Here is a 12,505-nt window from a genome sequence, read left to right as displayed (position 1 = left end):
TTTGAGAGAGAGAGATGGAGTGCAAACAGGGGAGGGGCAGAGAGAGAGAGAGACACAGAATCTGAAGCAGGCTTCAGTCTCTGAGCTGTCAGCACAGAGCCCCATGTGGGGCTCGAACTCACAAACTGTGAGATCATGACCTGAGCCAAATTCACTCTACTGACTGAGCCACCCAGGTACCCTGGTCGGTGGGTTTTAATACCAATAATACTTTCTTTTTTTGGTCATTTTGTTTTATACTAGGTTATTTAGGAGTTCCATTTTCAGTCCTCAGTAGATTGTATGTTTTTCTCATATGCTTCTTCACTCATTAATTCATCCAGTTCTGAGGATTACTGAGTTATCTTGATCAGCCAACCATCTTCTTGATAAAATTTGTTCAAGTTCTGGATTTTCTTCAAGAGTTCATTAATTTCAGTTATTTCTCCTGGTAAAGGAGAATAGAGCTCTAGCAGCTTTCGCACATTTCATCTTGTTTAGTTTTGTCCCAGCTTCAGACAGACTACAGTAAACATCTCCCTAAGTTTCCCATACAAAATTGTTGATCCCACTGTCCCAGTACCCTTTTCAGTTGTTACCCATTCATGTCTGTCTATGAACTTATGCATGGAGAGCAAAGCAGAGCCTGTGAACAGTATCCAGGCGGCACCCACCCTCCCCAGTAACACTTTAGAACATCAAAAAATGTGGGAATATAAAACTAAGCTCTGTTTAGTTAGTATTAATTATTAAATTTTTATGTTTATTGAAATATTCTTTTTGTGTTAGTATCATATTTTATTATAAAATGTTTCTTTTATTTAAGACTAAATTTAAGTACTTGTCTTTCTTTGCAGGTATAAGCGTGTCTTTTCAGTTGGAACCCATGCAATTACTACATATAATCCCAATACCTTAGAAGTAACAAATCAGGTAATCATGTTAGAAGCTGTTAGGCATGTTTTGAACTCCATTTGAATTTTAAAAGCCAGGATATGACCCATGATTTCCCTTTCTTGAAATCTGTACTTTAGGTTAGAAAAGTCAACTTTGAAGGAGATTGATATGCTTGTATAATGCTTGGTACTCCGTACCAAAAATAAATAAATAAAAGCGGGTGGTGAAGAATGTGTTTATTTCTAGGCTCTAAGGAGTATAACTTTTTGATATGTTACTTTTGATTGCCATCTCTTTTATGTGAAATTGGTGCGTTAGTTCATTATAGTTCTAAAGGCGGTATTAATATTGTAATAAAGGTATACAGAAGTTGCAGTGCAGTAAATGGAAAATACTTGTCATGGAAGTAGGATTACTGTTTATAAAGGCAAGACTAGCTTGAATATGGATAAGTAAACATATTTATAATCTAGTTTATTTTTAATTCTAAATTAGACATGTTTTACAGATTCCTTTTTGTTGTTTTAGCAGATCTGCAGGTAATCATAAAATTTTATTCCTCACTTCTTTTCACTTGTATGTATTTTAATTGCTTTGGATTAATGTCAGTAATCATTAAAGTTGGAACACAGATGGGATTTTTTAATTGTCCCTGATAACCGAAAACCTTAAAAAGAATATGTGTTACAGAATTACTATAAGATGTGACACCTTCTAGACCTCTGTATTATTTTGTAATTTAATCGGTTATTGTGAAATTAAAGCAGGAAAAACAATGTTGTATTTCACCATATTATAGCATCATTTGAGAGAATTTCTTTTTGTTAGTGGCCTTATGGAGACATTTGCAGCATCAGTCCCGTTGGGAAAGGACAAGGAACAGAATTCAACCTCACATTTCGTAAAGGCAGTGGAAAGAAGTCAGAAACTTTAAAATTTTCTACAGAGCACAGAACAGAACTTCTTACAGAAGCATTGGTAAGAACAGTTCCGTGTTAATAAGCTAAATTTCTCCTCTTTTTTTTTTTTTAAATTAAACAGTTACGTTACAGTACAGATATTAATGTTTTGAGTCTCTGTGACCACAGTGTTTTTTCTTATTGACTGTTAACTTGATTCGGTGAAACTTTAACTTTCTCTAATGGAAAGTCTGGAAAATCCAGATATGTTTGATAGTGTTTAGTCTTTTTAAGCACATATATAGAGCAAAGCAGTCGTGTGTTTAATCTATCTTGTTTTTCAGTGAAGTTCCACACATTTTGTATTGAACAGCCTTAAACTTTATCTTCAGTAACATTTTTTTAATATCAAGGTTATCAAGTTGGGGTTTTACATGTTTTGGATAGAAAGAACTGAACTGCAAATCTTCCTTACCAGTCTGTTGTCATAAGTTGTGATTATGTTTTCTCTTTCAGAGATTTAGAACTGATTTTTCAGAAGGAAAAATCACAGGAAGGGCAAGTATTTAGCATTTATTAATATCTATTTTTATTTGTTCTAATGTTGCCCATTATTAAATAGAAATGCTTCTGTGGTCTGTGTGTTCCTTTTATGGCAAAGCTGAAGGGAAAAAAGGAATCATCATCAAATGTTGTCTGGCACTATGTGATGGATGAATGTAGTTTACCAGGAAACTCAGATATGAGGAATTAGATTTATGACTTAATGCTTATGACAGGGAAAAAAGTCTTCAGGCAGAACTATGGAGCAATAAAAACAATGCTGTTACCACTCAGGTACTTTTTATTCAATATTCTAAACAGCAATCGTAAGCAACACTGTGGATGATACCTGTTGGAACCTGCAGCAGTTGTTTTGTGTAGGATTTTTCTATTTCAGAAGCATTAAGGTTTTAAGAAGTTTGGGGTATATCAGAACTGTCTTATTATATGTGCCTGCACTGGATCTGGCTGCTAGTAAGGCTTTGCATGGTGCACTGACAGCTTTGGGGAAGTCATGGTTGCTTATTAGAATCTTCCTAACTTTCTCATGCATTCTGTAATCATGTTACAACAGCATTTAAACTAAATTGGAGACTTCTGAGGGGGGAAAATGGGAGTCCGTGCTTTTTTTTCACTCCCTTGAAATACTGAATTTCTTTCCATGAGAAGGTATTGGATTTATAACGGGCAAGGGGGCGGAATAATGCCTAAACTGATAGCACTGTTCAGAACTCTGGCTCTTCTGGTAAAAGGCAGGAATTGAATTCTGAGAAGCTGGCAGCACCGTCTCCCTGCCTTTTAAGCCCTCATTCTTTCTGTGGATGTTCTGCTAGTTTTAGCCTCCCAGAAGCTTCACTGATCTCAAGTCAAGCAAGTGACTGCTCAGGAGCCATTTAAAATAGATTAATGGCTGTTGGCAAACTGCTTGTTTCTTGTTCCTCATGAGCCACAGTCACATTTCTATAAATTACAGTTTCTTTCATGTTGGCAGTTGAGTTTTCCATATTCCTCATCTGTTTGGAAAACTGCTGCTTCCAAAAGCATACTTTAGATTTTGTTTATAAGTTTCCCTTTATATCAGTTAACTTCAGCAACTTAGTATGTTTCAGAACTTTGAGGTAGAAACAGTGTCTCTAAAGACAGTCCACTTAATTTTATATCAGGAATAAATGGTACCTTCTCCTCCCCCAGATTCTCTGCTGCTGAACACTCTTGCATAAATTGAATTTGACACTCAGGCCTTCAATTGAGATATACCTAAATTAGGTCTCTGAGTCTCTCTCAGCCTCTGCAATCCTGAGGGATAATGATGTGTTTCCATCAGCACATCTCATTATGGCCATTGATTATCACCTGGGAGGAATAGAGACTGTCCTGCAGAGTGGGTTGGGGCACATGAACAAGCATAGTTTGGAAAAGCACCACCATTTTCATGGCTTCCCTTCTGGAGAGGAGTGGCACTGCTCCATCCTTTAGTTCAGAGTCAAGGTTCTAAGCATATTCTTGAGTTAATGCAGGCCCTTTGTTCTGCAGACTTCCTTTTATGGAACTATAATGTGCATTATGTCATCGATCAGTAGTAGTGCTAAGGGGACTTGATGTCATATGATCCTGAGCCAGACTGAGGCTCATTGCTAGGTTCAGTGTTGGGGTGTTGTAGAGGTGTTTATTAATGCCCTTCTCACTTTTCTAAACACCTACAAGAGAATTTCTCTCATTTCAGTATTAGAAATAGTTGTACTATTTTCTTTTTAAATTTTTTTTAATGTTTATTTATTTTTGAGAGAGAGACAGAGTGTGAGTGGGGGAGGGGCAGGTAGGGAGACAGAATCTGAAGCAGGTTCCAGGCTCCGAGCTGTCAGCACAGAGCCTGACACGGGGCTCGAACTCATGACCTGAGAGACCGTGACCTGAGCTGAAGTCAGATGCTTAGCTGACTAAGCCACCCAGGCACCCGAGAAATAGTTGTATTCTTGAGCATCCAATTTACTTTTACCTTCAGAGTCATGTAACTGACTGTGTGTTCCTCTTTATATTGTCGGGTAGAGAAGTGGGTGGGTGAGGGGAGATTCATTTCACATCTGACACTTGATTATTTTTATTTTCTCTTGCCTCATTTTGTCTTTGTTTTGAATTATTTTCTCTTGTATCATATCATTTTGGTTAGCAGCCTCACTGAAGCCCTTTTTCTTTTTAAGAATAAAACTGGGTAGTAAATGGATGTTAATCATTCTAATCACTTTTTAAATTTTTTTAAAAAATGTTTATTTAGAGAGAGAGTACATGCGCATGCTAGTGGGGGAGGGGCAGAGAGAGAGAGGGGGTTGGAGAGAATCCTAAGCAGGATCCCTGCTGTCAGTGCAGAGTGGAATTCAGGGCTTGATCTCTCAAACCTTGAGATGGCTTGAGCTGAAATCAGGAGTCGAACACTTAACTTCCGGACCCATCCAGGCACCCCTCTAATCATTCTGAATGATAGTAGGTACTTTATAAAGGAATGTCATTATCTAAATGGAATTTTACTTACTAATGTGATGAGATTTATACCTTTGGTGTGATTAGAAAACTGTAAGGTCAGACTGAGGCTTCAGCATTTTTTGTGTGTATAGGAAGAAAATCTGTATTAGTGTACTGAACCAGCTCAGGTTGTTTACATTGAATACTGTAACTTCCCCAAAATGTGACTTAGCTTTTTTCCATATGTAAGTTGGATTAAAAGAATCCATCAACAAAAGTTGGAATCTTTTTTCCCCGGCAAAAATTTCAGAGTATTCTTTTAGGATTTCCTTTTTTTAAAAAATAGATTTGCATAAGACTGACTTAAAATTGTTTCACAAAATATTGTAACCTGAACTTTTGTTAATTTAAAAAAAGGACATAGTTTCTTCAGTATGAGTGAACATTCTTACTTAAATACAAACCTCCAAATAGTTAAAATTAATATGTTTAACAATTTGACTAGTAGGGGCGCCTGGGTGTCTGAGTCGGTTAAGTGTCCGACTCTTCTTTTCACCTCAGGTCATGATCTCACAGTTCATGGATCAAGCCCCAAGTAGGGCTCTGAGCTGAGTGTGGAGCCTACTTAAGATATATTCATTCATTCTCTCTCTCTCTCCCTCTCTCTCCCTCTCTCTCTCTTTCTCTCCCCCTCCCTCTCTCCCGCCCCCTCCCCCACTTCTGCTCCCTCCCCCACTTCTGCTCACACACTGGCTCTCACGATCAGTAAACAAAACCGATTGGATAGTAGCTGTAAATAATTATAATATTTGGATTTCTGGTTGTTTTAGCAGTGACTGATAGATTAAATGTGATTTTATTTTATGGTAAGCTTAAATATGAACCTAAAAGTAATACTGTTTGTCTCTCTAGAGGTATAACTGCTATAAGCACCACTGGAGTGATACAAGAAAACCTGTTGTTTTAGAAGTCACTCCTGGAGGCTTTGACCAAATTAATCCTGCAACCAACAAAGTCCTCTGTTCCTATGACTATAGAAATATTGAAGGCTTTGTAGATCTCTCCGATTATCAAGGGGGATTTTGTATACTTTATGGAGGATTTAGTAGATTGGTAAGTAGTATTTTTAAAAAGTCATTTAAAAAGAGACATAACCATTTGAAGGAAAGAGGGGTTTTTTTACACTTCTATTTCACATTTCACATGTGTCTTGTGGAAGGAAGTATGGTATTAAAGAGTACGTGCTTTGTTATCAAAGAGACCTGAGCTTGAATCTCAACGTGGAGCTCTCTAAAGTGACAAGAGTAATATGTATGTCATAGGTTTTTGTTTTAGGGTTCTATGAGATAATTTATGTGAAATGCTTAGCATAATACGTGTCTTAGTATTCAGTAAATGGGGGTTACAGTTGTTATTTTCATTATATCAGTGTCTTAACTGAAAGATTCTAAGCTTTCTTTGAAAAAGTAATTTAAGATCTTTTATTTTTACAGTCTTTCCTCCTTTCCCCAGCTGTTTGTAATCTGAAGTCTGAGTATTGAAACTTCAAATTTGGAGTTCATTGCATGTTTTTATCTTGAAATTCTGAATTATATGTGAATTGTGAGGTATAGCAAAAGCCACTTAAGATGCTCAGACCGTTTGTTAATTGGTAATAGAAGCTGAACTCTAAATGATGACCATCTTTTTTTATAAGAAACATTTTGCCTTCCTTAATGAAATCTCACCTCTTCAAGATGAGCACTGGAGAGTTTCCACAAGGAAAGGCTCAGTTGAGCTTACTCTCAAGTTTCCTTTCTCTTGAGAATTTTAATTTCTGTAGATATCTTAGTGGCCTGGGAACCGCTACTTTATGATTTAGTGTTCTATGGATAAATTATCCTTCTCTTGGTAGTAGAGCCAGGGCAAGCCTGGAACTTTTCGATAACACAAGAGGATAGGGTAGCAGAAGGGAATGATGATGGGGGAGGGGTGCTGAACTATTTGATTTACAAAATATGGAGTTAGAGGCCTTTTTCCATCTTGGATTTCACCTTTGCCTGGGTGATGGGCACAATTCTGGTGTCCCTCCTCTAGGAACACATATCTAGACATTTTGTTACCTTTGAGTCTAGACCCAAAAGATCTAGGCCCAAAGAGAAAATTAGGTTCCTTCCCCACCCTAGAGCAGCCTAAAGCCTGTTGTTGAAGTGCCATCCAAAGGCTTATCTTATCTCTTCCATGGACAGTGGAAATTTGTAATGATTAACCCCTTGGTGGAAACCATACCTAATTACAGGAGTGTAGCCTTGCAGACCTTAACGGGACAACTATATCACAGTAATTCAACTAAGCCTTACAGTGCCTGAGGTAAACATTAAGGATGAGAATTATCTGATACTCCTCAGTTACCAACAGTTTTTATTGTTTTCATGGCATCAAGTAGTTTTAATTTTAATCATCCATTTTCTAAGCATACTGTGCCTTTTAAAAGATGCTAGCTAAAATGAGTCAATTCTCTGCAAATATGATACCATGACAGATTCATTTAGCAAACCTTTATCTGGTACCTTCTGCATATATAGCAACTGTTATAAGCAGCAGGGAATAAAATCAGGTTTTAAGATTTTATTTGTTTGTTTATTTTAAGTAATCTCTGCACCCAGTGTGGGACTTGAACTCACAACCCCGAGATCAAGAGTTGCCCACTCAACTGACTGAGCCAACCAGGGCCCCTAAAATCAGGTTTTAAAACATGATCTCAATCAGTGTTACTCAGCCAGCAGGGGAGGTATTGGCATATGGACGGACAGTTCTTATTATTGCATGGCACTCTCCTGCCCTGTCCTTTGCAGCCCATTTAGCATTTTTGGCTTCCAGGACTCAAATGCAGATAGCAGTACCTTATCCTTACCTTTGTAAAGTACACTCTTGGAGGTTGATTTGTAATATCCATCAGCCAATGACTTGCAAACATAAACATTCCTCAAGGTGATCTTGCAAGAAAGCCCACTATATAAAAACATTAAATCAGAGCTACTTTCGTTGAAACTGGGAATCCTACCCACGTAGTACCCACTACCCCTACTGGACTTGGCTGGGGTCCCTGGGACCACTTTGGGAAGCCCCAGCATTCTGTTTTCCACATGATGATGGGAACCAGACCCTGAGAAGTTATGAAATAATTTCCATTCAGTTAGTTATTTGCAAGATTCTATATCCCAGACTTTGGGATTTTAATTTAGTGGTTCAAATATAACACACTGCTTATTTACCTTTGATAAGATCCACTATCTTTTTTTTTCTTTAGAATTGCTACTTCAGTCTCTTTCTTGTGAATTGATTCAAAATGGTCACATTTTTGTTGTTTCAATCCTGACTTTTCAAATTTTAAAATCTGTGCAGCATTTATTTGCTTCAGAGCAAAGAGAAGAAATTATCAAAAGTGCAATAGATCATGCTGGCAACTACATAGGTATTTCATTGCGCATCAGAAAAGAACCTTTAGAATTTGAGCAGTATTTGAATCTTCGCTTTGGAAAATACAGCACTGATGAATCCATCACATCGTTAGCAGAGTTTATAGTCCAAAAAATATCACCTAGACATTCGGTAAGACTCTATATTAAAAATGATAATTTGTTCATCTGATTTTGATGTATTTTTTTGATAACTTTTTAATATGTTTAAATTTTGTTTGAAGGAGCCTGTAAAACGAGTTCTAGCGCTTACAGAAACATGTTTAGTAGAACGTGATCCAGCGACATACAATATTGCAACTTTGAAGCCTTTAGGAGAAGTAAGTTTGACATTATTAGCTTTAATGAGGTTTATTCCTGTTGATAATATAGGATAATATTCTATTTTAGTAGTTTTTCATGTCCCAACAAATGGAAAATAAGGAGAATCTATTTAATTCTTCACATTATTATATTTATTGTACTTAGAACAGTGACTGTTACAAAATTTGTTTTCCAAGTATACAATGAATGAAACTTTTTATTCAGTAATGGTATGACAATTTGAGACTTTTAAGCAGCTCTTAAATTCTGATCCTGTAAACAATTTTTAAATACTGACTTTTGTAAGCTAAAAGGGTAGTCTGTAGTTCTAAGGAAATGTCATAAAACTAAATACCATTTGTTGAACTTTTTTGTTTTCACTAGGTATTTGCATTGGTTTGTGATTCAGAAAATCCACAACTTTTTACCATTGAATTTATAAAAGGGCAAATACGGAAATATTCTTCAACAGAGAGGTATTTTTTTTTTTAATTCATCCAGCTTTTAATATCTTAGTATGTGCAAGGCAAAATGTTCCATCAAAGGAAAAACAAAGTTATGATCTAGATCTTTAAAATCCTATAACTTAGGAAAGGCAGCATTATTTTGGTGCAGATTTAAAATGATAAAGAAATTGTGGTTTATATACACAATGGAGTACTACGTGGCAATGAGAAAGAATGAAATATGGTCCTTTGTAGCAACGTGGATGGAACTGGAGTGTGTGCTGCTAAGTGAAATAAGCCATACAGAGAAAGACGGATACCATATGTTTTCACTCTTATGTGGAGCCTGAGAAACTTAACAGAAACCCATGGGGGAGGGGAAGGGAAAAAAAAAAAAAGGTTAGAGTGGGAGAAAGCCAAAGCATAAGAGACTCTTAAAAACTGAGAACAAACTGAGGGTTGATGGGGGGTGGGAGATGGGTATTGAGGAGGGCACCTTTTGGGATGAGCACTGGGTGTTGTATGGAAACCAATTTGACAATTTCATATATTGAAAAAATAATAAAAATAAAAAATAAAATAAAATGACCATTCACTGGCGTGCCTGGGTGGCTCACTCAGTCAGTTAAGTGTCCGACTTTGGCTCAGGTCATGATCTCATGGTTCGTGAATTCAAGCCCCACGTCGGGCTCTGTGCTGACAGCTCAGAGCCTGGAGCCTGTTTCAGATTCTGTCTCCCTCTCTCTCTGCCCCTCCCCCACTCATTCTCTGTCTCTCTTCATCTCTCAAAAATGAATAAATGTTAAAAAAATAAATAAAGATCCCGTTTTCAAATTTCTAAAAAATAAAAATGGTGATTTGATTTTAAATGAAATGATGAAATAAGGTGTGTTTCTGTAACTATGCTTTTAAATAAAGCATTTTAAAATAGCACCTTTCACTTTTCATTGTTAACCTGTTTGAATAACAGCAGCAAGTTACTTTAGATATACTTTTATATCTATATATATATATAAGTTAGGTTTTTATAAGTTAGTTTCATTAGTTACTAATTTTCCGGTGGAATGAGCCTGATTATTTTTATATCACTGTGACTTGGCTGTTGATGTGAAAAGCTGTGAGATGCTATAGCTCATCAACTCCTGTGAGGTAAAGAACTTGAATGCTATCCTGTGAATGACTAGAACTCTCTTCATATACTAAGCCATTGTCATGGTATTGGCAGCTTTTACATTCCAGGCAGTTCTTCTGTGCTGTTTAAAAAGATTGAGACTGAATCTGTTTTTAAAGCATAGTTGAAATGGTTCTGGCACATTTTGCCACTGTTCAGAATGCAGCCTTATTGAAGTCCTTTCACTTCCTGTAGTATGACCAGTAACTCTTTCTTACCTTGGAAAGCTTTTGATCTAAGTTCAACAAAAATGACATTTTAAGCAAAAAGGTGGTATTTTTTCCTGTCCTGAATTCAAGGAAGAGAACTTCTGGGGGGGAAAAAAACTGCACATGTTCTAATCAGGGGAGGGATCTCAACAGTTACAGTTTGTCATGTGCTTTATGTACATACATTGTTTGATCTTGATCCCTAGGAAGAAGATGCCATTATTCCCAATCAAGTTTATATGCAAAAAGTAAAACAGTTTCTTTGTGACTTTGGATTAGGACAAGGTTTCTTTCTGTTCTTTCTAAATGTTTATTTTGAGAGTCAGAGGGCGTAAGTGCAAGTGCATGCAAATGGGGGAGGGGCACAGAGAGATGAGAGAGAAAATCCCAACCAGGCTCCATGCTGTCAGCACAGAGCCCAATACAGGTCTCAGTCTTACGAATCATGAGATCATGACCTGAGCTGAAACCAAGAGTCTGACGCTTAACCAACTGAACCATCCAGGTGCTCTAGGAAAAGGTTTTTAGATATAGTTCCAAATACATAATTCATGAAAGTCTGATTAATTAGACTTTGTTAAAATTTAAAACTTTGACCCCATTAAGAAAAGAACAAGACAAGCCACAGACAGCAAGAATATATCTGGAAAACACATATAGGTAGTAAAAGACTTGCTTTTAGAATATATAAAGAACTCTTTTAACTCAATAGTAAAAAAATTAAAAACCCAAAAAATAAGTAGGCAAAATATTCAGATAGACATCTCACCAGGGAAAATATGTGAATGGTAAATAAACACATAAAAAGACCGTGATTCATTAAGGAAAAGTAAAACCACTACATATACAGTAAAATGGGTAATATCGAAAAAACTGGCAATGCCGATTGTTGGCAAGCATGTGGATTCTCCTACATTGCTGGTGGGAGAACATAAAGTCATGAACTTTTGAAAAATAGTTTGGCAGTTTCTTAAACATAAAGTTATCATATGACCCAATGATTCTATTCTTAGGTGTCTACCTCAAGAGAAATGAAAACACATGCCTGCATAAAAACTTGTATGTGAATGTTTACAATAACATTACTCCTAACAGCTAAGACTAGAAACAATTGATAGATATATTACCTGGTGAATGAATAGGCAAACATGTTGACTATCCACATGGTGAAAAACTATTCATCAATAGAAAGGACTGAACCTTAAAAATTTATGTAAAATAAGCAAGACACATAAGACTACATATTATTCTGTTTATTTGCATTTTTAAGAGACTATTTTTTAGAGCACTTTGAGGTTTATAGCAAAATTGAGCAGAAGGTACAGAGATTTCTCATATACTTCCTGGCAGAGCCTCCCCCATTACCAGCATCCCCTACCAGAAAGATACATACGTTAAAACTGACTAACCTACAATTGTATAATTGGAACAAATGTATAATGACATTTATCTACTGTTATAGTATCATACAGACTTTTCACCACCCTAAAAATGTCCACAGATCCTTTCTAGCAGTAAAAATACTTTGGATGAGGAAATCCTAATCCTAATGCTCCACTAATTTCATCTCTCCCTCCCTCCTAAATCTTGACAGCCACTCATCGTTTTACTGTCTCCAAAGTTTTGCTTTTTCCATAGTGTCATAGTTGGAATTGTGCAGTATGTAGCCTTTTCAGATTGGCTTCTTTCATTTTCTCCATGTCTTTTCATTCCTGGATAGCTCATTTCTTTTTAACACTTAATAATCCATTGTCTGGACATACCATGGTTTATTTATCCATTTGCTTACTGAAGGACTTCTTGTTGCTTCCATTAAAGCTGTTGTAAAAATCCGAGTGCTGGTTTTCTGTGGACGTAAGTTTTCATCCTTTGTGTAAATACTAAGGAGTATGATCACTGCATCATAGGGCAAGAGGATGTTGAGTTTTGTAAGAAACTGCCAAACTGTCTTTCAAAAGTGGCTGTGAATTTTATATTCCAGTCAGCAGTGAATGAGAGTTCCTGTTGCTCCATATCCTCACAAGCATTTGGTATTGTCAGTGTTCAGTTTTGGCCATTCTAGTAAGTGCCTGGTGGTATCTCGCTGTTTGAGTTTGCATTTCCCTGATGACATATGTGTTGAGTATCTTTTCATATGTTTATT

General features: G+C 36.5%; 1 protein-coding gene across 2 annotated transcripts in view; it reads left to right on the top strand.

Moving 5' to 3' along the window:
• Positions 1–12,505, top strand: part of DNAJC13 (DnaJ heat shock protein family (Hsp40) member C13) — a 124,621-nt gene that overhangs the window by 33,861 nt on the left and 78,255 nt on the right. For both annotated transcript variants that reach the window (XM_027061840.2, XM_027061841.2), the window contains exons 3-9: positions 837–912; positions 1,705–1,854; positions 2,292–2,333; positions 5,688–5,888; positions 8,160–8,366; positions 8,458–8,553; positions 8,921–9,012. In XM_027061840.2, the coding sequence (XP_026917641.1) occupies positions 837–912; positions 1,705–1,854; positions 2,292–2,333; positions 5,688–5,888; positions 8,160–8,366; positions 8,458–8,553; positions 8,921–9,012 (864 nt within the window). The remainder of the gene's footprint in view (positions 1–836; positions 913–1,704; positions 1,855–2,291; positions 2,334–5,687; positions 5,889–8,159; positions 8,367–8,457; positions 8,554–8,920; positions 9,013–12,505) is intronic.

Source organism: Acinonyx jubatus, chromosome C2 (assembly GCF_027475565.1).
Source record: "Acinonyx jubatus isolate Ajub_Pintada_27869175 chromosome C2, VMU_Ajub_asm_v1.0, whole genome shotgun sequence".
NCBI classification, from domain to species: Eukaryota; Metazoa; Chordata; class Mammalia; order Carnivora; family Felidae; genus Acinonyx; species Acinonyx jubatus.
This window is presented reverse-complemented; position numbering and strand designations above follow the sequence as displayed.